Source organism: Suncus etruscus, chromosome 8 (assembly GCF_024139225.1).
Source record: "Suncus etruscus isolate mSunEtr1 chromosome 8, mSunEtr1.pri.cur, whole genome shotgun sequence".
Classification (NCBI taxonomy): domain Eukaryota; kingdom Metazoa; phylum Chordata; class Mammalia; order Eulipotyphla; family Soricidae; genus Suncus; species Suncus etruscus.
The window spans coordinates 70,145,582-70,169,604 of NC_064855.1; the positions used below are offsets into that span (position 1 = coordinate 70,145,582).

At 37.1% G+C, this 24,023-nt stretch overlaps 1 protein-coding gene across 1 annotated transcript in view; it reads left to right on the forward strand.

Annotated features, from left to right (window-relative positions):
• Positions 1–24,023, forward strand: part of VWA8 (von Willebrand factor A domain containing 8) — a 381,934-nt gene that overhangs the window by 113,632 nt on the left and 244,279 nt on the right. Inside the window, exons 16-18 of the mRNA XM_049778742.1 lie at positions 1,398–1,475; positions 12,739–12,854; positions 23,439–23,545. Coding sequence (XP_049634699.1) covers positions 1,398–1,475; positions 12,739–12,854; positions 23,439–23,545 — 301 coding nt within the window. The remainder of the gene's footprint in view (positions 1–1,397; positions 1,476–12,738; positions 12,855–23,438; positions 23,546–24,023) is intronic.

Genomic DNA, 24,023 nt, shown 5'->3' on the forward strand with positions numbered 1-24,023 from the left:
GCGATTTCTGAGCACATAGCCAGGAGTAACCCTTGAGCATCAATGGGTGTGGCCCCCAAAATAAAAAACAAAAATCCCTCCAAAGTTTGTAGAAAATAAGAATTGACCTAAAGGCCTCATCTCCCCAGGATTTTAATATGTCCTTGGATATATGTGGCTTGTATATATGTAAACCTTTTTTTTAGTGACTGACACCAAATTTTGTGTTGAGCACTTTAAATTTTAGAACTCCTAAATGAAAATGGTATTAACCACATTAAATAGAATTAAAAAACGTAGTTTCTCAGTCTTATTTCAAGTGGTAAGTAACCCTATGGGGTTTGGGCTAGGACATTAGATAGCACAGATAAAAGTTCATAAAATATTCTTTTGTATAGTACTGTTCTGGATGACTACTAATAATATTTTTATAAATGTATGATTTCTCATTGAAATACTAGAATGAATTGTTTAATTTTAGGTTTCTTTATGACAATGCTGTAGTTAAGAAAATAATCTTTAAATAAAGCAAATTGCTTTAATTGCTAAATCTAGTACTTACTAAATATCTATATCTTGGATAAATTACTCAGCCATGGTCTCTTAAAGATAGCATACTAGGACTTCTTACATTCCAGAAGTGACTTAAAGAAAAATTGAAAGAAAATATGGGCTGAAGAAACTGAGACTGTAAAAATTTTTTATTCCTTTCCCTGACCAAAAAAGTATCTATTATTTACATCTGAATGGCCAGAATTACCATTGTTGTAACATCTTTGGTTTTTTTTAAATTAGATATTTAGTTGTTGAAGTAAATATTTCTTATAATTCAATATTTGATTAGATTAAACTAGTTACAATTAACACCAATTAATGTGCTTATGTGGGCTACTGTTCTTTGATAAACTTATGTCCTTTAGTTACCTGGTTTAAAGTTATTTGGAAAAGAAACAGTTTGAGTCTCTATTCTTTCTGGAAAATGGTGGGATAACTTTTGTCATGCATTAAGCAAAGATTTAAGGTTAATACTAAATGCATTTTGCTTCAGTAAGAAATGCCTGAAATAGAGTTTAAAATTATGCTAACAAAAAAGAGAAATGGTAATAGATGGGAGCTTTTTTTGGTCTGGTATACTGTATGATAGTTTTTTTAATTGAGTTAGATTCTTTCAGATTTATCGTGATGATGGAATTCTAAATGCAAAGAAATTATTTCGTTTTTATGACCAGACTCTTAAGAAGAAAGCTGGGTTTAAGTGCTTCCTGAGAAAATGAATAAACAAATGTATCCATGAATTAAACATGTTCCAATTAGGGACTTTGCAAAAAAAAGTAATTCTAACATTATTTGTTAAGATCAAGTTGATCACATATCATGTAGCTTTTCTTCCCTCAATTTTTTCTTTTGTCTTAAAATAGGTCCCAAATATACCTCTGGAAGCTTTAGACAAATTGTTGTCATTTACACACAAACTCAGAGAGACACAGGATCCAACAGTAAGTCTGGAATTTTTCCTACAGAATTTTTCTTGTTGAAAAGCTTTTGCTTTATTTATTTATTTTTTAGTTCAGTATTTTACAGTCTATGTTAAACTGGTATTTTTTTTAGATCCCAGACTTTTATATTTTATTTTATGTATACATTTCACTCTGTCAGTGATATTACCATTTATTTCAGCTTCTCATGTCTAGTGTCACAGAAAACTTTTAGCTCTCTTGGAGTAATTGGTGTTCTTGGTGTTTGACACTATAATCTCATCTGTTGTATTAGCTCCAACTATCTACCTTTTTGCTAAAGGTAGATCTTCAGCTTCACCTTCCAATTTCTCTTCTTCTTGATCCTCTGCTCTTAATCTCTGGAATGATTCCTTATAAAAACACTGTAACACTGCAAATCTCAGCTTTCTTGCCTGCAAAATGGAAAATTCCATTAACTTCAGGAAGAGATTGTGATAATTCAACATGAAAATGTATTTGAGGGCCCGGAGAGATAGCACAGCGGTGTTTGCCTTGCAAGCAGCCGATCCATGGACCTAAGGTGGTTGGTTTGAATCCCGGTGTCCCATATGGTCCCCCGTGCCTGCCAGGAGTTATTTCTGAGCAGACAGCCAGGAGTGACCCCTGAGCACTGCCAGGTGTGGCCCCAAAACCAAAAAAAAAAAAAGAAAATGTATTTGACTCCTGATTAGTAGATGTTTAAAGTTAATTTCTTTCCATTTTCAGCTAGATTAGTACAATAGGTTCACTGTAAACTCAACATTTCTTAATAACTATATGATCTTACTCTTAATATCTATTTCTGCTTCTAAATTTCCTGACCATTAATAATCTATTGGCTAAACTGTCTAAATAAAAAAAAATCATGATTTCTTGCTTCCCTTTATCTCTACTTACAAGCAAATTTAGTAATTCATCAATTTAATATCTTTATTTCTCCTACGTTCTCTTATCTATTGTTATAGTACTAGCTTTCATAATCTTTCTCTTGGAATATATTTTATTTCCTTTTACCTGCCTTCACCAAAAATTCATTTCTTATATGACCTTATATTACTTTCCTGTGGCTGTTGTAAAAACACCAGAAATTGATGGTTTATAAAAGCAAAAATTTACTTTTCACTATTCTGGATGCCTAAAGTTTGTAATGGTGTCGCTAAGCTGATATCAAAGTGTTATTAGTAGGGTTAGACTTCCTCAGAAGATTGAGAATTTACTCCTTGTCTTTTCCAATTTCTAGTACTGCCATCATTTCTTAATATGTTGCCTTGCTGTTTGCTGCATCCATCTTCACATCACTTTCTGTCCTGAGAATCCATGCCAAATTTTCCTCTGCATCTCTCTTAAAAGGATACAAGTGATTGCATTAGGAACCACCTAAAATAATTTAGCATTGTTATCTACATATCTCAAAATTTGTTAATTTAATCTGCAAAGTCAACTTTGCCCTATAGAGTTATTGGGTTCTTGAACTTTAGTTGAGTTGACTGGGATTTTATTTGTTTTGGTCTTGACTTTTCCCCAAGCATCTGAAGTTTTGCCTGTTATATCAGAGATATTTAGCAAGCCTCCATCACAGAAATAAATGAAAGAATCTTCATATTGTTCCAGAAGTGACTTTTCCCAAATTTATTTTCTGAAATTTTTTCCTTCTTAACAGGGAAAAGTTGTATTCTCTTTACTATTATATGAGGGACAACCTGCCAAGTCTGTTTTCCCAGTTTCATCTGATATTTCATCTGATATTAGTTGGTTTTTTCTTGAGGTACTCAAAGATCTAGCCATGCTTCTCATCTTATTGCTGTATGAGGCCTGCCTATATATACCTCAACATCTCTGCCTTAACTAATATCTAAAATCTGTGATTTCTTCATCTATCACTCAGAGACCCTATCTATGAGATTGCCCTCAACCCCCTAAATATAAGTTACTTCTCTAATCTGTCTTTATGACACTTGGCCTATCTGTGTCTAGTACTGACCCTTTGCATATGTATCATGGTATATGTGTGTTTCCTCAAAGGCTTTCCAGTTAATATAACACTGTTTGGGAACCCTGCTAATCAATAATCTTAATGTAGTACTTTTAATATAGGTGTCTCCCTCTGAAACTGTTAAAGTCTGTCTAGGAAACCTTGTACATTCTTGAGTTTTATAGTTCTTGCAAGAAGATGACAAATACAAGGAATATTTAACTCCTTGAACCTAGATTTTTGTTCATGCTTTCCACTTCACAGCCTGGTACCTGGCATATAATAAACACTTTAGAAATGTTGATCCATGAATAATTGATGAGTTAAATATTATTTTATTAACAGATTGTCCCTAGAGTTTCTGATCCTGAAAACATGTTATATTTTTATTAATGATCTAATGTTTGAGAGATAAAAAAAGGAATAGTTATTTTACTAGTTTCAGGTCAGAATTATAATATTTTAAAGCTAAAGTACATTGTCATTTATCATGCTAATATGAAAAATCCTTGAGGTGTGCTCTAAACTGTATAACCATGGTAACTGAGGGTATGTGCTTGTTTCCTCACTGTCTTTTATGTAAGATAAAACAGCTAGAAATGAGCAGTTATAAATATTAAATACATCAGGAATCTTAATTTAAAGTATACTATGAACAATAAACTGATGATAATATGAAGGTAGAGATTGTTAACCCAAACCATAATTCAACACTTACGTGGCTCAATCCAGCAACCTACTTTCTTTCTTTTTTTCCTACACAAGATATTATTGAAAAACATTTTGGTGTTATTGAATGAAACAGTTGTTATTTATTTATTTGTTTGTTTGTTTATTTGTTTGTTTATTTTTTGTGGGTTTTGGGTCACTCCCGGCAGTGCTCAGGGGTTATTCCTGGCTCCAGGCTCAGAAATCGCTCCTGGCAGGCATGGAGGACCATATGGGACACCGGGATTCGAAACGATGACCTCCTGCATGAAAGACAAATGCCTTACCTCCATGCTATCTCTCTGCTTCGCTACGCGGCCGTGCACTCTTTCTAAGGAAAGAACACCATTGCAACAAGAAGGAAAAATTACACTAAGAACGGTGCTATATCACAGAAGCAAACATTTCTCTCTGGACTGTCTTCTCTGTTGCATGCTCGGGCCTAAGATTTGACCCAGTGTGAGGCTTCATCCACGGAGGACTCCCCTCCCTTAGAGGCAAGTCAGCCCATCCAGAAAGGGAGGAGCCAGAGGAGTGTGCTGCCTGCATCATATAGACAACGAATACCACCACAACACGTAGAAAAACCCACAATACAAGTGTGACAATGGGGAAACAACGCAGGCCAGCATCAGACATAGAGAATGAAGATGACAATTCTGAGGACCAGATAATGACCAACCAACTAATCAACCTCTCAGATAAGGACTTTAGACTAGCAATATGGAAGATGCTCAACGGACTCCAAGAAACCATGGATCGAGTTGAACAGAACACTAATAAGAACCAAGAAAATATGAAGACAGAAATCACAAAACTCCAAACTGAAATAACATGTCAACTAACAGGACTGAAAAAGTCAGTAAACGAAGTGAATGACAAAATGGATAAGCTCTGGGACAGGGTATCAGAAGCTGAGAATAGACTTGGTGCTGTGGAAGATGAGATACATAACAATTCCATACAGCAGGAGAGATTGGACAAAAAACTTAAAGCAAATGAGCAGACAATGGAAAAATTAGTCAAAGAATGGGAACAGATGAAAATAGAAGTCTATGATAAGATCAACAGAAACAACTTAAGAATCATTGGAGTCCCAGAGACCCAGGAAGAAAATTTCCAGGAAGAATCAACGGTCAAGAACATCATTAAAGAGAAACTTCCAGAGCTAAAGAATATATGTGATCAAATCCTGCATGCCCGAAGAGTACCAACCAAAAGAGACCCCAGAAAAACCACCCCAAGACACATCCTAGTCACAATGACAAATCCCACAGATAGAGACAGAATTCTGAAAACAGCAAGATCAAAAGGGGAAATCACGTTCAAGCAAGCTTCCCTGAGATTTACAGCAGACCTGTCACCAGAAACACTCAATGCCAGAAAGCAGTGGTGGGATATTGTGACAAGACTGAATGAAATGAATGCTTCACCCAGAATACTATACCCAGCAAAACTCACTTTCCGGTTTGACGGAAGAATACATGGCTTCACAGACAAAAAACAGCTCAGAAACTTCACAGACACAAAACCAGTCTTAAGAGAAAAACTGAAAGACCTAATCTAAGACAAGACTACCCAAAAGACACACCAAATTTTGAAATAAAGATGGCGTTAAATCCCAGGACAATTCTTTCTCTCAACGTCAATAGAATAAATGCACCAGTTAAGAGACACAGAGTCTAAATGATGGCTAAATGGATCAAAAAACTCAATCCAACCTTCTGCTGCCTACAAGAAACGCACCTGAATAGTCAGAACAAACATAGACTCAAAATAAAAGGCTGGAGAAAAATCATCCAAGCAAACAACACCCATAAAAAAGCTGGAGTGGCCATACTAATATCAGATAATGCAAACTTTATACTCAGGAAGGTTGTAAGGGACAAAGATGGACATTTTATATTAATCAAGGGGTACGTAGAGCAGGAAGAATTCACTCTCCTAAACATATATGCACCGAATGAGGGGCCAGCAAAATATTTAATACAACTGTTGACAAATCTGAAAAATAATATCAACAACAACACAATAATTGTGGAGGACCTTAACACGGCTTTGTCAACACTGGATAGGTCAACCAGACTGAAACCCAACAAGAATATACTAGACCTGAGGAGAGAAATGGAAGAAAGAGGCCTAGTGGATATATATAGGACACTCCATCCCCAGAAACCTGGATACACATTCTTCTCCAATGTACATGGGACATTCTCCAGGATAGACTACATGCTGACACATAAAACATACCTCCATAAGATCAAGAGGATAGAAATTTTGCAGACTACCTTCGCTGACCACAAGGCTCTGAAATTATTTGTGAACTCCAAAGGGACTCAGAAGAAACACTTTAACACCTGGAAGTTAAACAGCCTCATGCTCAATAACCAGTGGGTCCGAGATGAAATCAAGGAGGAAATCAAAAGGTTCCTGGAAACAAATGACAATAAAGACACAAACTATCAGAACTTATGCGACACAGCAAAAGCAGTACTGAGAGGAAAATTTATAGCTTTGCAAGCACACATCAGGAAGGAAGAAGGAGCTTACCTGAGTAGCTTAATGACACAGCTAATAGAACTAGAAAATGCTCAACAAAAGGACCCAAGAATAGGAAGACAGAAGGAAATAACAACGCTGAGAGCAGAAATCAACGAATTGGAAACTCAAAAAACAATCCGAAAGATCAACGAAATCAGAAGTTGGTTCTTTGAAAAAATAAACAAGATTGATAGACCACTGGCAAACCTAACAAAGAAAGAGAGAGAGAGAAATTTGATAAATCGTATCAGGAATGAAAAAGGAGAGATCACTACTGATATGACAGAGATTCAAAGGGTAATCAGAAACTACTTTGAAAAACTCTACGCCACTAAAAATGAGAACCTGGAAGAAATGGATAAATTCTTGGACTCTTATAATCTTCCACGGTTGAAGGAAGAGGATGTAGCATATCTAAACACCCCCATCACCATTGATGAAATTAAAACAGTAATCAAATGTCTGCCGAAAAACAAAAGCCCAGGTCCAGATGGATTCACTAATGAATTCTATCAAACTTTCCAAGAGGAACTACTGCCAATCTTGGCAAGACTCTTTTATGAAATTGAACAAACAGAAACACTTCCAAATAGCTTTTATGAAGCCAACATCACCTTGATACCTAAACCAGACAGAGATGCTACCAAAAAAGAAAATTACAGACCAATATCACTGATGAATGCAGATGCAAAGATCCTCAACAAAATCCTGGCAAATAGGATTCAATGCCTCGTTAAAAATATCATCCACTACGATGAAGTAGGTTTCATCCCAGGAATGCAAGGCTGGTTTAACATCCGTAAATCTATCAACATAATACACAACATCAATAACAAGAAAAATAAAAACCACATGATCATATCAATAGATGCAGAGAAAGCATTTGATAAGGTCCAACACCCATTCTTCATCAAAACTCTCAGCAAGATTGGATTGGAGGGAACCTTCCTCAATATAGTGAAGGCCATCTACCACAAGCCAGTGGCAAATATTATCCTCAATGGAGAAAAATGAAAGCCTTCCCTCTAAATTCTGGCACAAGACAAGGCTGTTCTCTCTCACCACTCCTATTCAACATAGCACTGGAAGTACTTGCTATAGCGATTAGGCAAGAAAAGGATATCAAGGGAATCCAGATAGGAAAGGAAGAAGTCAAGCTCTCACTGTTTGCAGATGACATGATACTCTACTTAGAAAACCCTAAAGACTCTATCAAAAAGCTTCTAGAAACAATAGACTCATATAGCAAGGTGGCAGGCTACAAAATTAACACACAAAAATCAATGGCCTTTCTATACACCAATAGTAATAAGGATGAAATGGACATTAAGAAAACAACCCCATTCACAATAGTGCCACACAAACTCAAATATCTTGGAATCATCTTGACTAAATATGTGAAGGACCTATACAAAGAAAACTATAAAACTCTGCTCCAAGAAATAAGAGAGGACACACGGAAATGGAAACGCATACCCTGCTCATGGATTGGCAGGATTAACATCATCAAAATGGCAATACTCCCCAAGGCATTATACAGATTTAATGCCATCCCTCTAAAGATACCCATGACATTCTTCAAAGAAGTGGATCAGACACTTTTGAAATTCATTTGGAACAATAACACCCTTGAATAGCTAAAGCAATCATTGGGAAAAAAAAATATGGGAGGAATTACTTTCCCCAACTTTAAACTGTACTACAAAGCAACAGTTATCAAAACAGCATGGTATTGGAATAAGGAGAGGTCCTCAGATCAGTGGAATAGGCTTGAATACTCAGAAAATGTTCCCCAGACATACAACCACCTAATTTTTGATAAAGGAGCAGGAAATCCTAAATGGAGCAAGGAAAGCGTCTTCAACAAGTGGTGTTGGTACAATTGGATAGCCACTTGCAAAAAATTGAACTTAGACCCCCCAGCTAACATCATGTACGAAGGTAAAATCCAAATGGATTAAAGACCTCGATATCAGCCCCAAAACCATAAGATATATAGAACAGCACATAGGCAAAACACTCCAGGACATTACAAGCATCTTCAAGGAGGAAACTGCACTCTCCATGCAAGTGAAAGCAGAGATTAACAGATGGGAATATATTAAGCTGAGAAGCTTCTGCACCTCAAAGGAAATAGTGCCCAGGATACAAGAGCCACCCACTGAGTGGGAGAAACTATTCACCCAATACCCATCAGATAAGGGGCTAATCTCCAAAATATACAAGGCACTGACAGAACTTTACAAGAAAAAAACATCTAACCCCATCAAAAAATGGGGAGAAGAAATGAACAGACACTTTGACAAAGAAGAAATACACATGGCGAAAAGACACATGAAAAAATGTTCCACATCACTAATCATCAGGGAGATGCAAATCAAAACAACGATGAGATACCACCTCACACCCCAGAGAATGGCACACATCCCAAAGAATGAGAATAAACAGTGTTGGCGGGGATGTGGAGAGAAAGGAACTCTTATCCACTGCTGGTGGGAATTCCGTCTAGTTCAACCTTTATGGAAAGCGATATGGAGATTCCTCCAAAAACTGGAAATCGAGCTCCCATACGATCCAGCTATACCACTCCTAGGAATATACCCTAGGAACACAAAAATACAATACAAAAACCCCTTCCTTACACCTATATTCATTGCAGCACTATTTACCATAGCAAGACTCTGGAAACAACCAAGATGCCCTTCAACAGACGAATGGCTAAAGAAACTGTGGTACATAAACACAATGGAATATTATGCAGCTGTCAGGAGAGATGAAGTCATGAAATTTTCCTATACATGGATGTACACGGAATCTATTATGCTGAGTGAAATAAGTCAGAGAGAGAGAGAAAAACGCAGAATGGTCTCACTCATCTATGGGTTTTAAGAAAAATGAAAGACACCCTTGTAATAATAATTTTCAGACACAAAAGAGAAAAGAGCTGGAAGTTCCAGCTCACCTCAGGAAGCTCACCACAAAGAGTGATGAGTTTAGTTAGGGAAATAACTACATTTTGAATTGTCCTAATAATGAGAATGTATGAGGAAAATGGAGAGTCTGTCTAGAGTACAGGCGGGGGTCGGGTGGGGCGAAGGGAGACTTGGGACATTGGTGATGGGAATGTGGCACTGGTGATGGGTGGTGTTCTTTAAATGACTGAAACCCAAACACAATCATGTATGTAAGTAAGGTGTTTAAATAAATTTAAAAAAAAAGATTGTTGTACCTTAGAAAGTTACTTTATTGCTTAACAAGACTTTTGCCAAGTGAATCCACTGAAAGTAATGTTAAACATTTTCTATGATGAAAGAGGAATTTTCAGTGATCTCAAATATTGATGGAAGCTGCTGGGTCATAGTTCTTTACATTCAGTCAGACTGAGGGGAAAGAAACCTATTTTCAGTACTTCCTTCTTTCTCATCTTTTACATACTTCTGTTTCATAACCGTCAGTTGTCACATCCTTTGAAACATTTGTTTAGCCTTTTTCTTTTTCTTTTGCCAATAACCTTTCTTTTGATAGGCAGATGATTGAGATAGCTTTCTGTTTTCTCAGTTATTTTTGGCCTTTCTTTTTACATATTTCTGCCTTATTAATCTTTATAAAACCATGTTACTACTTTGTTCATAACAAACCCCTAGTGCTTTTAAGTGTAAGGACATGCTCTTGGAAGTATCAGTAGCAAGTCTGATATTTGGAGCAAGCTTTCAATTAGACACTTCAGTAAAGCTGGATTGGCTTCCTCTTGCTCTTCTCATATTATGTTTTCTTTTGCTTTCTTGCCTGTGTTCCGAGCATTTCTCTCTTCCACTTGAACATTTTAAGCTACTATAGCAGGTGCCAACTCTTCTATTTATCTTGAATTAAATTATGTGCTATTTTGAATAATATTCTTTCTTTTTTGGGTATTTTTTTTTCTTTTATAGTTTTTGAGCCACACATGGTAGAAATCGGGGGTTATTCTTGGCTCTCAGAAATTACTCCTGGAAGGCTAAGGGGGGGCTACATAGGATGCCAGGGATCAAAACTGGGTTGGCCACATGCAATGCAAATGCCCTCCCACTGTGTATCACTCTGGCGCATACTTTCGTATATTTAAATATTGTCTCCATGTCTGAATGCAAATTTGTTGAAATAAGGATGAACCAAATGTTTTTTGTAAAGAAGTTCTTTGAACCTCAGAGTATGTTTTCTTTTTAATAGAAAATAGCATATTTCATAAATGGTGGTAATGGTCCTAACCTAGCCCTAAAGGACTGATAACACAGTGGTTTTTAACCATTGGTCTATAGGTGTAAAAGTTTGAAAACTATGTTGCAGCTGAAATACAACACCAGTAACTGCCTATTAATATTTTTTGGAGCTGTGAAATCGAAATAGAAGGAGAAAATGATTCAGTTTTCTTCTTGGGATATAAAAATGACCTTGAGAAAAACTTTGAGGTTAGCAGATGTGCAGTGTGTATATGACACCTTCCTGTCAGCCATCCTGAAGTCTTTCCTAATTTTATCATCTCTTTCTCTTGTTCTTTAGGTTCTGCTTCACTGTCTTCTCTCTTTTCAATCTTCCCTGTCCAACCTTTATAAAGAGCTACTTGCTTTCAAAGTTTTTTCCTGCAGTCTTCAGTAGAAAATGTTGTTTTCTAATGCTGATTATCTAATTTTTTAAAACAAGATCAGTAACAATTTGATTCATTAAATTCTGTACTAATGTGTAGGTCATATCCCCTTGTCTGATTTTTTTTTTCATTTTGAAGAGGCTGCCATTTGCTGAGCACCCACATATGTCAGAACTCTTCTGAGTGCTTTAGAACAATTTTCTAATTTAATTCTCATAACAGCCTTAAAGTTGAAGGCATTATTTATCATTTCCATTTTAAAGAGGAGGAAAGTACGATTTGGAAGAGATCACGTTATTTGCACATAGCTGATAAATGGGTGCCTGCTTTTTCTTATTCCAAAAGTTTAAAAATTTGCCATTACATAATGCTTTGTGCCAAGATTATTTTGAATTCCATTCAACAAGTATTTTTTGGTACTTGGCAAGTCCTGAATTCTGTACTTGCAACTTTTTTTTTTTTTTTTGGTTTTTGGGCCACACCCGGTGGTGCTCAGGGGTTACTTCTGGCTGTCTGCTCAGAAATAGCTCCTTGCAGGCATGGGGACCATATGGGACACCGGGATTTGAACCAACCACCTTTGGTCCTGGATCTGCTGCTTGCAAGGCAAACGCCGCTGTGCTATCTCTCCGGGCCCACTTGCAACTCTTTTAAAGGGATCTGGGGACATATAAGATGACACGGCAGGATTATACACAGTGCAGAATGAGGAGTACAATAACATAGTGACAGTCTGGTTGGCATCTTTATGACCAATAGTGTAAGCTGCCCAAAGCTCTCTTTTATTCCTGAAGCCATATATTTATATAAACTTTTTAACGTGTTCAGTGACTTTATGTCAGTCAAAAAAAAAAAAAAAGAAACCAAACCCCAAAACAGAATTGATTGTACAGAAGAGCTGTTTGTAAAGTCAGGTACATCCTGTATCTCAAAGCATACTTTCTTTGCCCCTTTTCCCCCTCCCAAATAAGAGAATGCTAGCACTTAGCATAGTGAAACCATTTTATATTCAATTGGTACAGATTTTTTATTTTGTTTTGGGGGTCACACTCATCACTGCTTAGAGCCTCTGTTTCTGCACTCACATATCACTCCTGAAAGGGCACAGAGCACCAGGTATCTCATAGGAAGCCAGGGATTGAATCAAGCTTGACTGTGTTCAAGGCAAACACTCTACCTCTATCTACTGTACTATTGCTCAGTCCCAGAATACAACAGATTTTTTTGAAACTCTTCTATAAGGATGTTTTAAGTATAAATTCATTTGATGTTTATTTGTAATTTTTTAAGAGCCTATATTTATTTTACATTTTATTTGCCTCTTAGCAATACTAAGTTCTGCTATGATATCATGTCTATATATAGGGAATAAAAAGCAAGTTGAGACAAGAAATTAACTGGCTCTCTTTGCCTTTGGATAGGCACAATCATTGGCTGCATCACTTTCAACCAGACAGCTATTGCGAATTTCTCGTCGGCTATCAAAGTACCCCAATGAAAATCTTCACAATGCTGTTAACAAAGCATGCCTTTCCAGGTAAACATATTCTCCTTTTTGTTGTATTCTAATGCCTTGATCTTTGCTAAACAAATAACATGAGTTTGATAATTGCTAGTTTTGCTATACATTTAGGCTTTAGAATATATTTTATTTAGGCATACCTCTCCAATTTTTTTGCTTGTTTTGGGGTTGTTCTCAGGGCTTGCTCCTGGAGGTACTTGGGGAATGATATGAGATGCTGGGTATTGAACCCAGGTCACCTGTATGCAAGTATACCTGCTGAACTATTGTTCCAGCCCCCAGCATATCAAAATTTTTTAAGAGATATTTTGCATTTTAGGAAAGTTAGTCATTTGCTCACATCAGAGGATGGCAAATAAAATAGATGTAGACTTGGGATTTGAATACCAGGCATGTGTTGGGTCTCGGGATAGTATAGTAAATAAGGCGCTTGCCTTCCCATGGAGATCTACATTCAGTCTCCAGCACTGCATATAATTCTCAAAACTTACTAAGGATGATTCCTGATCATATAACTTTGTTTTGTTTTTTCTTTTAAATAATTTTTATTGTGACCAACATGAATTGCAAATCTTTCACAGTAATATCTGTGGTACATAGTGGCATTGAATCAGGGGTATTCCCACCACCAGTGTTGTCCTCCCTCCACCCCAGTTCCCAGTGTCCCCCGCCTTTTCCTCCTGGGCTGCTAGGGTAACTGGTCCCTTCTGCGTATAGCTTGTTGAAGATTGGCTATTGAGTCTGTTGTCATTGCTTTGGGTTTGGTGTTTAAGTCTCATCTTTTTTTATTTCTACTCAATGTTCATACTACTGTTTGGTTCTGGTACCATCCATTTCCCCCCCTCAATATATGAGGCATGACAAGATGATTTAAGTTATGTGGTTCTGTTTGAAAAAAAAAGAAAGAAAAGAAGAAAAAAAAGAAAAGAAAAACAACGAACAAACAAACAAAAAACCCAGGAGAGTTCGTCTAGATGCAATGTCCTCAAACTATGGCCCGCGGGCCACATTTTGTATTTATTCCCATTTTGTTTCTTCACTTCTAAATAAGATATATGCAGTGTGCATAGAAATTTGTTCATAATTTTTGTTTTTACTATAATCTGGCCCTCCAACAGTCTGAAGGACAGTGAACTGGCCCCCTGTTTAAAAAGTTTGAGGACCCCTGGTCTAGAGGTTATAAATATCAATTTAAAAAGAAGAAAGGGAAAAAAAGAAGAAAAACATAACAAAAAATACAAAAAACAAAAACCTACACCAAAAACAAAATAAAAAAACAACAAAACAACAAAAGAAACAAGAATTAAACAAAAGACCAAATCTAGCAATTACAAAAATAGCACCACAGTAACAAGTACAATAGCCAAGCAATAACCATGAGAACAGAAGAAAAAAAAATAAACGAAAATAAAAATAAGGAAGGAGGGCTGGTATGGCAAGTTTTTTTTCTTTTTGTTTTTGTTCTTTTTTGCATAGGCACAGTAAATTCTGGGGGAATTAGAAACCCTTGGCCTAAAAGATACAGGGTTTCTCCACCTGTGAAACATAGTTTCATGGGAATAACTCAGTGCTTCTCAATTATTTTCTGTCATGCCTCCCTAAGAAGAAGAAAACGGGCACAACTGTAAATAGTATCTTTATTTAAAAAAAAACTTTAACCTGCAAAACAAAATTATATAAAATAATTTGAGCTGATTTTTTAATCAGAGGTGATGTCTGGATTAATGGCTACAATGAGGACATTTTGCAATGCATAGCTTTTCGAAGCTGGGTTTGAAGCAGGACACAGCAACTCTCAGTTCCAGAGACATACAGAGACATAAACACGGGGCTTAGCCTGTTATGACAGTGCTTGCCTAGGTCGAACGTCCCCCCCTGGGGGACGCGCCCCACTATTTGAGAAGCGCTGGAATAACTACAGGCTCCATATATGCTCCTTTACACACCCAAAGGACTTTTTATGGTGCCAGGAAACTTTCCACTTCACTGTGGATGATAGAATCATGCCTCTAACTTGAGATCTTGGTATTTGCACAAGTCTTAGGATGAAGCCTAGGATAGCGTCTTTCTTTACGGTTCTAGCTATTCTGTTTCATCACTGTTGTTGTAATCAGTCTTCTGTACTGGTTGTCTTGTTTTTTGCACAGATCCTAGGACGAAGCCTAGGGTTGTCTTTCATTATATTTCCGGAAGATCTGCTCTGTTGCAATTGTCAAAGTCAGACCTCTAGGATTAGAGATCTTGCTTATTGTACAAATCTTAGGCCGAAGCCTAGGATAGGGTCTTTCTTTTTGGTCCCAGGATAAGTTCTGCCCAGTCTTGGTTGTCAAAGTCAGTCTTCTATAGTTAGCGATCTTGGTTTTTGTACAGATCAAAGGATGATGTATCTTCTGATTTCATCTTACCTTTAGGTGATGAGATAGGACAACCTGCTCTGAGATCAAGTTGTTGCCGTTTCCTCATTGTCAGGATGTCATATCAAAACTGGCGCAAGTTGATGCTAGAGCGGTATTAGGAATTTCCCAGGGTAGGTTTGGTTTCTGGTGCTGTTATTCCTGAGCATATAACTTTGAATAAACCCTGTGTGTCCAAAAGCAAAACAGACCAAATAACCCAGTTGTAAGTCTTCTGAACTAGTGTTACATTACTGTTAAAATCTCCCAAATTTGGGGCCGGGTAGGTGGCGCTGGAGGTAAGGTGTCTGCCTTGCAAGCGCTAGCCAAGGAAGGACCGCGGTTCGATCCCCCGGCGTCCCATATGGTCCCCCCAAGCCAGGGGCGATTTCTGAGCACATAGCCAGGAGTAACCCCTGAGCGTTAAACGGGTGTGGCCCAAAAACCAAAAAAAAAAAAAAAAAAAAATCTCCCAAATTTGTATTGAAACTTTCAATATTTGATAGTGCCACATTGTTACCCAGAGTAACTAAAGTGAGATCGTTTCTATTTACTTTAATACATTTTCATATCTATTTAGAAATAATGATAAAGATTTGGCTTATAGAATCACATTTTAATGAAACTATTTTAATAGTAATAGCAGGAGAGATAAAATTAAAGGACCATACCCAGTATATTTCAGGATTAACACTTTTAATATGTTCTAACAATTGTATTTATGTGACTATGATCATTCATTTCCTGACATATAGTAGAATCTGTGGTTGCCTTGCCTTCTGTAAATATTGTATTTAGTGAGCATTTTTTTCTTTTAAGCTTGTTGTGTTGCAATTTGTTCTCTCTGTGGTAGAAGTAACTAAAATCAGTTTCTTTTCCAGTGTCTTCAGAGTAATTCTTTAAGTAATTAGTAACTGAAAGATAATTAAATTGGTTTATTCATTTTAGAATATTTTATTTCTATTGAATGTTAGAAAAACGCTTCAGTTAATATTTTATCAGCATCACAAATTGAAGAAAATTGAGATGAGAGAGAAAAGTCATTACTTACCTAGTATGAGCTTATTAGAACTTTGGTTCATGGCACCACATGTCCTCTAAACATTATTAAGTACAATCCTATGTGCAATCCTATAAGTCCCTGATCACCATGATGAACTGAATAATTCCCAGAATGGCAAAGTCTTGACAGCAGTGGATCTTCAGGTCCTTGCATTGAATCACTACTTATTTGGCTAAGAAGTCCTGAGCATTGTTTGGGAGACAGCTCTTCATCACAAAAAGATCAGGTAATAAATATTGACTTAATTGACGTAAGAACTATGTAAATCTGGGCCGTGGTAGGGTGTTTGCCTTTAGCGTGGCTGATCCAGGACAGACCTCAGTTTGATCCCTGGCATCCCATATGGTCCCCCAAGCCAGGAACGATTTCTGAGTGCATAGCCAGGAGTAACTCCTGAGCATCACGGTGTGGCCCAAAAGCAAAGCAAAACAAAACAAAGCAAAAAACCCGGGGCCGGGCGGTGGCGCTAGAGGTAAGGTGCCTGCCTTGCCTGAGCTAGCCTAGGACGGACCGCGGTTCGATCCCCCGGCGTCCCATATGGTCCCCCAAGCCAGGAGCGACATCTGAGCTCATAGCCAGGAGTAACCCCTGAGCGTCAAATGGGTGTGGCCCAAAAACCAAAAAAAAAAAAAAAAAAAAAAAGCAAAAAACCCAAAATCAAAAGAAAACAAAATATGTGAGACGTATCCTGCTTATGGATTGGGAGGATTAGCATCATTAAAATGTTATTACTTCTCAAAGCATTGTACATATTTAATGTAGTCCCTCTAAGGATACTTATAACATTCTTCAAAGAAGTGAATCAAACACTCCTGAAATTCATTTGGAACAATAAACACCTGTGAATAGCTCTAGAGCAACCCTTAGGAAAAGGAATATGGGACATCACTTTCCCAACTTTAAATAGTATTAAAAAGCTATAATCATTAAAACAGCATGGTACCAGAATAAAGACAGACCCTCGGATCAGTGGAATAGACTTGAATATTCAGAGAATGTTACCTAGACATATAATCAGTCTTTGATTAAAGGGACAAGAAATGCATAATGGAGCAAGGAAAGCCTCTTCAGCAAGTGGTGTTGGCCCATCCACTTGCAAAGAAGTGAACTCAGACCTTCATCTAACACCATGCATAAAAGTAAAATTCAAATGGATTAAAGACCCTGACATCAGACCCAAACCATCAGGTATATAGAACAGCATGTTGGTAAAACACTCCATGACATTGAGACTAAAGGCATCTTTAAGGAGGAAATAGCACTCCCCAAATAAATGGAAGCAGAGATAAACAGATGAGACTATTAAGCTAAGAAGCTTCTGCACCTCAAAGGCAATAGTCCCTAGGATATAAAACCTACCCACAGAATGGGAGAAATCATTCACCCAATATCCATCAGACAAGGGGCTAATATCGAAAATATGCAGGTATTGACAGAATTTAACAAGAAAAAAACATCTAACCCCATCAGAAAATGAGGAGAACAAATGAACAGACAATTTCTCAAAGAAGAAATGCAAATGGCCAAGAGGCACATGAAAAAATACTCCACATCACTAATCATCAAGAAGATGCAAATCAAAACAATGATGAGGTACCATCTTACACCACAGAGACTGGCACACATCATCAAGAACAAGAACAATTTGTGCTGGTGGAGATGTGGGGAGAAAGGAATTCTTCATTTATTGCTGGTGGGAATGCTGTCTAGTCCAGCCTTTATGGAAAACAATATGGAGATTCTTCAAAGAACTGGAAATTGAGCTGCCATATGATCCTGCTATACCACTCCTAGAGATATATCCTAGGAACACAAAAATGCAATACAAAAATCCCTTCCTCACACCTATATTAATTGCAGCAATATTTACAATAGCCAGAATCTAGAAGCAACCCAGATTCCTGACAGCAGATGAATAGCTACAAAACTGTGGTACATATACACAATGGAATATGATGCAGACATCAAGAGAGATGAAATAATGAAATTTTCCTATACATGGATGTTCATGGAAACCATTATGCTGAGTGAAATAAGCCACAGGGAAAGAGAGAGACACAGAATAATCTCACAGGTCTATGAGTTTTAAGAAAATCAAAAGACATTATTGATATAATTACCCCAAGATGGGGGCTGGAAGGACTGGCTCATGATATGAAGCTTACCATAAAGAGTGGTGATTGCAGTTAGGAAAATGACTACACTAACATCTACCATGAAATGTTAATGAGTAGGAGAAGTAGAATATCTGTCTTGAATACAGGTAGGGGATGAGGGAGGAGGGAGATAGAGGGCATTGGTGGTGAGAATGTTGCATTGGTGAGGGGGGGTGTTCTTTGTGTGACTGAAACCAAACTACAATCATATTTTTAATCATGGTGTTTTAAAAAAGAAATAAAAGTAAAATAAAATATAACCAAACAAAAGAAATATGTGAATCATCAAAATTGGAGCACAAATACTCATTAAGTTATTACTCTATAGCAGGGGTGGCGAACACGTGGCTCTCCAGACACATGCGGCTCCCGGCCACAATGAATGTGGCTCTTTGCCTCTTATGTGTTTAATATATTATTATTAAAATTATATGTTTTGTGTGAGTGTTTGTCTGTTTTGGCAGGTCACTGCGTGGTGTGGCTCTCTTTAAAATTTTGGCTCTTTGTGTCGAACTTGTTCGCCACCCCTGCTCTATAGTATGTGTGACACACTGGATGAGGGGTCATAGAGCAGGAAAGCAGTGGCAGAATGTTACAGAAAATCCAGAGTTCCTCCTAGAATGCCTCTTATTTGGGATGCTAGCCATTCCAACTTCCCTTTATTATAGATCACCACCTCATAATGTGATAGCAGCCCTAACTCCCCATCAGGCCATTCTTCTTGTTCATCTGAACACAGTGGGAGGCACTGAACTCAGTATCCTATCCTGGGCAATACCAGCCCAGAAGAGTAAGAGAAATCAACCGTCATAGGCCTGTGAGAATGTCCTGTATAGAAGGCATGAGGTGGATTTTAATAACAGGCAGTCTTGGATCCTGATGGGTCACAGGACTTCAAATAGGACAGTTAATTATAGACAAGAAAGGAATATAACCAACACTGACTCTGGCAGACATCTAGACTTGAACACATGGAACTTCCTAACTTACTTGCTCTGTGATCCTTCTGTTTAACCTAGAATGACCTTGAACTACTTGTACTTCAAGTGGCCTTCCACCCCCTCCTTCTACTCCCATTACTGAAATTAGAATGAGTTAAAGAGCTGTTCCAAGTCATTGGAAAGAAAAGGGTTTAGGATTAAGGAGAGGTTGGAGTAGAGTAGAGGTCCAGAATAGAAATTCAAAATAGAGATTTAGATAATACTACCTAGCCTGGCCACTTAAGTATGAACAAATGATAACAGTCAACAGTTATAGATAACATGGCCATTAATTTGGGGTTTTAAACAAACAATAGTGCCTACTTACCTACCCACAATTGCAGATCATCACTTAGAAGTAGTTTCCACTTCATTATATTTTTCCTTATTTTCTTCCATATTTTTCTACAAATAGCTGATTTGTATTAACATATAGGAAATGCTTGGAGCAGTTAGACTAATTTTTCATTAAGAAAAGGTAACTTGGGGCTGGAGAGATAGCATGGAGGTAAGGCATTTGCCTTTCATGCAGAAGGTCATTGGTTCAAATCCTGGCATCCCATATGGTCCCTGGAACCTGCCAGGAGCAACCCCTGAGCATGCCATGTGAGACCCAAAAACCAAAAAGAAAAAAAAAAAGAAAAGGTAACTTAATGTGCTTTAAAATGTTGCTGAGAAATTTACTAGATATTTCTGGCAATATTATTTTGGTGAACCTAGCTTTTGTATTCTTATTGCCTCCAGAAAGTAACCTGGACTCTGCAGCTCTGAGGACAGAAGAACCTCCTGTGTCTCTACTTTTCTCTTCCTAGCTAAATTCTTGAGAGTCATGACCTCCCTGAACATTGGGATAGTGCTTAGAAAGTCTGGGGAGGCTTCCAATGCCACTCTGGCATTTTGAGAGAGATCAAAAATATGGTCAGACTTTGTATTCTTATATCCCTAGGAAGTTCCCTACTAGGTAAACTGGGCATTTTCTAGAAGAGAACGGAAGTGTAACTGTACTTTTGGGATAAGTAAGGCATACTTGCTCAGTATTTGAGGATCACACAGAAAACCAGGAGAAAGTGTGGGTCCAGAAACATGCCTTCTACCCAGTCATCAGAGGATTGGTAGATTTTCCACACCAGCAAAGCCACACAGGAGGGTCTCTTGAGTACCATCTCCATTAATGGAATCAACATAGAAACCAATTAGACTACAAGGTGTAGAAACAGACACATACTTTGAGGAACTTAGCAATTTTAAGAAGTAACAATTCAAGTCAGCATGGAATAGGCAAACTTGTCACTAATAAAGATGAAAAATTTGTCCTTTAGCTTATATTAAAGAGTAAAATATAGATATACAGTGAAAGGTGCAATAATCCATAAACTAAGTTGTTTTGCAGGATTATAATAATAATAGGATTGATACTAAAATACTACAAATAAATGAGGTTTAAATCACCCTGTGGGTCAGAGGGTACAGTGTGGAGAGTGTTTGTCTTGCATGCTACCAACCTGAGTTCCATCCTTGGGATCCCATATGGTCCCCTGAGCCTACCTGGAATATAACAACGAAGTTAGAGAAATCCCTTAGTATGACTAGGTGTGGCCCCTCCAAAAAAAATTACCCTAAAGGACACATAGACAGTATAGTAAAATTAATTAAAATAACCAATAATATTTGAAAAGATATCTCTTCAGTATTGACAAGGGAAACAAAATTTTTAAAAATCAGCTGTTATTTTATATTTAAATTTTTTCACCTTTAAAAGTTTTGCCTAATGATTCAATGACCTCATTCAAAAATGGGCTGAAAATAGCCAGCTCCCTCTACCATGCTCTGAAAGAAAATAATGGCTGTAAATTATTTGACTGTCCAGGCTGGTCCAGGGTGATATCTCTGTGGCATTTTCAAAACTGGTAATGGTGGTGGGGAGGTAGGTTTCCTTTTCTGCATGAACTAATTAGAACAAAACACCACCACACTCAAACAGCTCATCTCTACAACTTAACCTTATCAAACTTTCAAGATACCAAATTTGTCTAAGATCTACAAATCCTGGACCACACAGCCATGTAACACTTCAATATTTTATTACTATGTGAGCCCAGTAGTATCACTCACAGGAAATCTGGGGAAAGAATACATAGTGATCTACAAAGCTTTGTGGTCCTAAACAGTAACACAGAAGGCTCAACTAGCACCAACCACAGCCCAGTAAATTGTTAGACACTGAATTTAGTAACACCACTGTAACAAATATAACAGTCATTTCAAATTTATCCTCATTGATCAAAGTTTTTATTATTCTTTTTGCTTGTGCATTGTTACAAACAATATGAAATAATTTGATAGTGCCTGCATGGAGGCAGGCTATGGTGGTGGGTGGGAAATTGAGACACTGGTGAAGGGAAGGTCACTCTGATAGTGGAATTGATGTTTAAACATTAAAAGACTGAAATGTCTGAATTATGAACAACTGGTTAAATCATGGTGTTACAGTAACAATTAGGAAAAGAATGGGGCAAGGAGAGACCTAGCATGGTGGGGAAGATATTCATAGCTGACCTGATTTCAATCCTTGACATTTCATATAGTTCTCTCAACTCCACAGAGCCAAGAGTAACCCCTGAATACACAGTAGGTATGGTCCAAAACAAAAACAATAAAAATGGGGCAAAGAGATGACCATGCTTTCTCAGGAAGACATGTGGCTGGCCAGATGATATGTGAAAAAGTGCTCATTGTCTCTCATGATTAGGGAAATGCAAATCAAAATGAAAACCATTTATAGAGACTGAAAATAAGGTGAAGACTAGTAAGCTGTATCTTCAGAACTGTGATTAAAGGTCAGAGATGAATAGTATCTGAGATCACAGTGAACTGATTAATAGCTAACTCAGTGCTATATAAAGATCTCTCTAGGCTAGCCTAGAATCCGAATGAGGCAGCGGGTGGGATATAGCATTAGATGTGTCAATTCAAATAATACAGCGACAAGAAATTCACAATTCTTTACACATTCTTCCATTTGCCTTCTTGCTCTCAGTACATCTCTTTTATTAGAACTTATGCCAAGAATCAGGGAACCACCAGTGAAGATTAGAATTAAATTTCTAAATTAAAGTGGTATGTTGGCAATACATTTATTTGAAACTTTGTAGCACATAGTGATTTGCTTATAGGAGTATAGTAGAGGTAAGCAGGCATTAAAAACTATTCTGTGTGCCCACTTAAAGTTCTAAAATCCAGATATAACTTGATTTGTATGGAAGGGAAACTACTTTCATGTTTTGTTTTTGTTTTGGGGTCACACCTGGCAGAGCGTAGGGGTTACTCCTGGCTCTACACTCAGAAATTGCTCCTGGCAGGCTCAGTGGACCATATGGGATGCCAGAATTCGAACCACCGTCCTTCTGCTCACAAGGGAAATGCTACCTCCATGCTATCTCTCTGGCCTCCAACACTTTCAAATTTTAAGCTCAATAATGTTCATTAACTTGTAGGTGAATACTTCTGTCAACTCTGTATATTGTTGTCTTGATAACATGCAATATAGAATAGATAAGCAAGTATAGTTTTTGTTAAAGAGCCAAGCTGGATACTTTGTTTTTCTATTTTTAATTATTTTACTTAAATTCCTCTTTTCGTCTACGAATGTTACAACATTTTCATTTAGAACATAGTTTTCATAGATCTTTTCATTTATTTTAAAATGTAAAATATTATTTAAAGCATATCATTTAAGATGTTACTTTATCTGGGAAAATGTTCTATGAAAATGAATACTGCCAATTTCAAGTGAGTCTTACATATAAGAGAAAAATCAATAAATATACTTGTATTCATTTACTTTGTATTCATTCTAAAATTTTAAGATTGGATATTATAGATCAAGATCAATCTTCCTTAATTGGTTGTGCTTATGAGTGTGTGTGAATGCATGTGTGCAAAAATCTTCCTAGGAATTATAAAAAACTTTCACTTTATTGCTCCATTTTTTTCTTACCCACCTCTAGGTTTTTACCAAGTCTTGCAAGATCAGCCTTAGAAAAAAATTTGGCAGATGCTGAAATAGAAATAAGTACTGATGATAATATCGAGTCACAACCAGAGGATTACAAATGTAAGTGTCTGATTTTAAATGCCCTACTGCTGTGCTATCACTCTGGCCCCAAATTTATTTCTTATATAAAATAATAATTCTGGGGCCAGAGCAGTGGCTCAGCAGTAGAGTGTTTGCTTTGCACGCAGCTGATCCAGGACGGATGGTGGTTTGAATCCCAATGTCCCATAAGGTCCCCCAAGCCAGGAGCAATTTCTGAGCACATAGCTAGGAGTAAACCCTGAGCGTCACTGGGTGTGGCCCAGAAACCAAAAAAAAAATTCTTTTTTTAAGCATTTGATATATTTATTTTATTTTTTCAATAAAAATGGTTTTGTTTTTCATGTAGTTCTGTCTTTATGTTAAAATGAAGAAATTTATTTTAATAAATAATTGTTTGTAAATAAATGTGTTATTTTGTTTTGTCCTCTTTTCCAAATATGTTTTATTATAGAATCTAGTGTGCTGGGCCCGGAGAGATGGCACAGCGGTGTTTGCC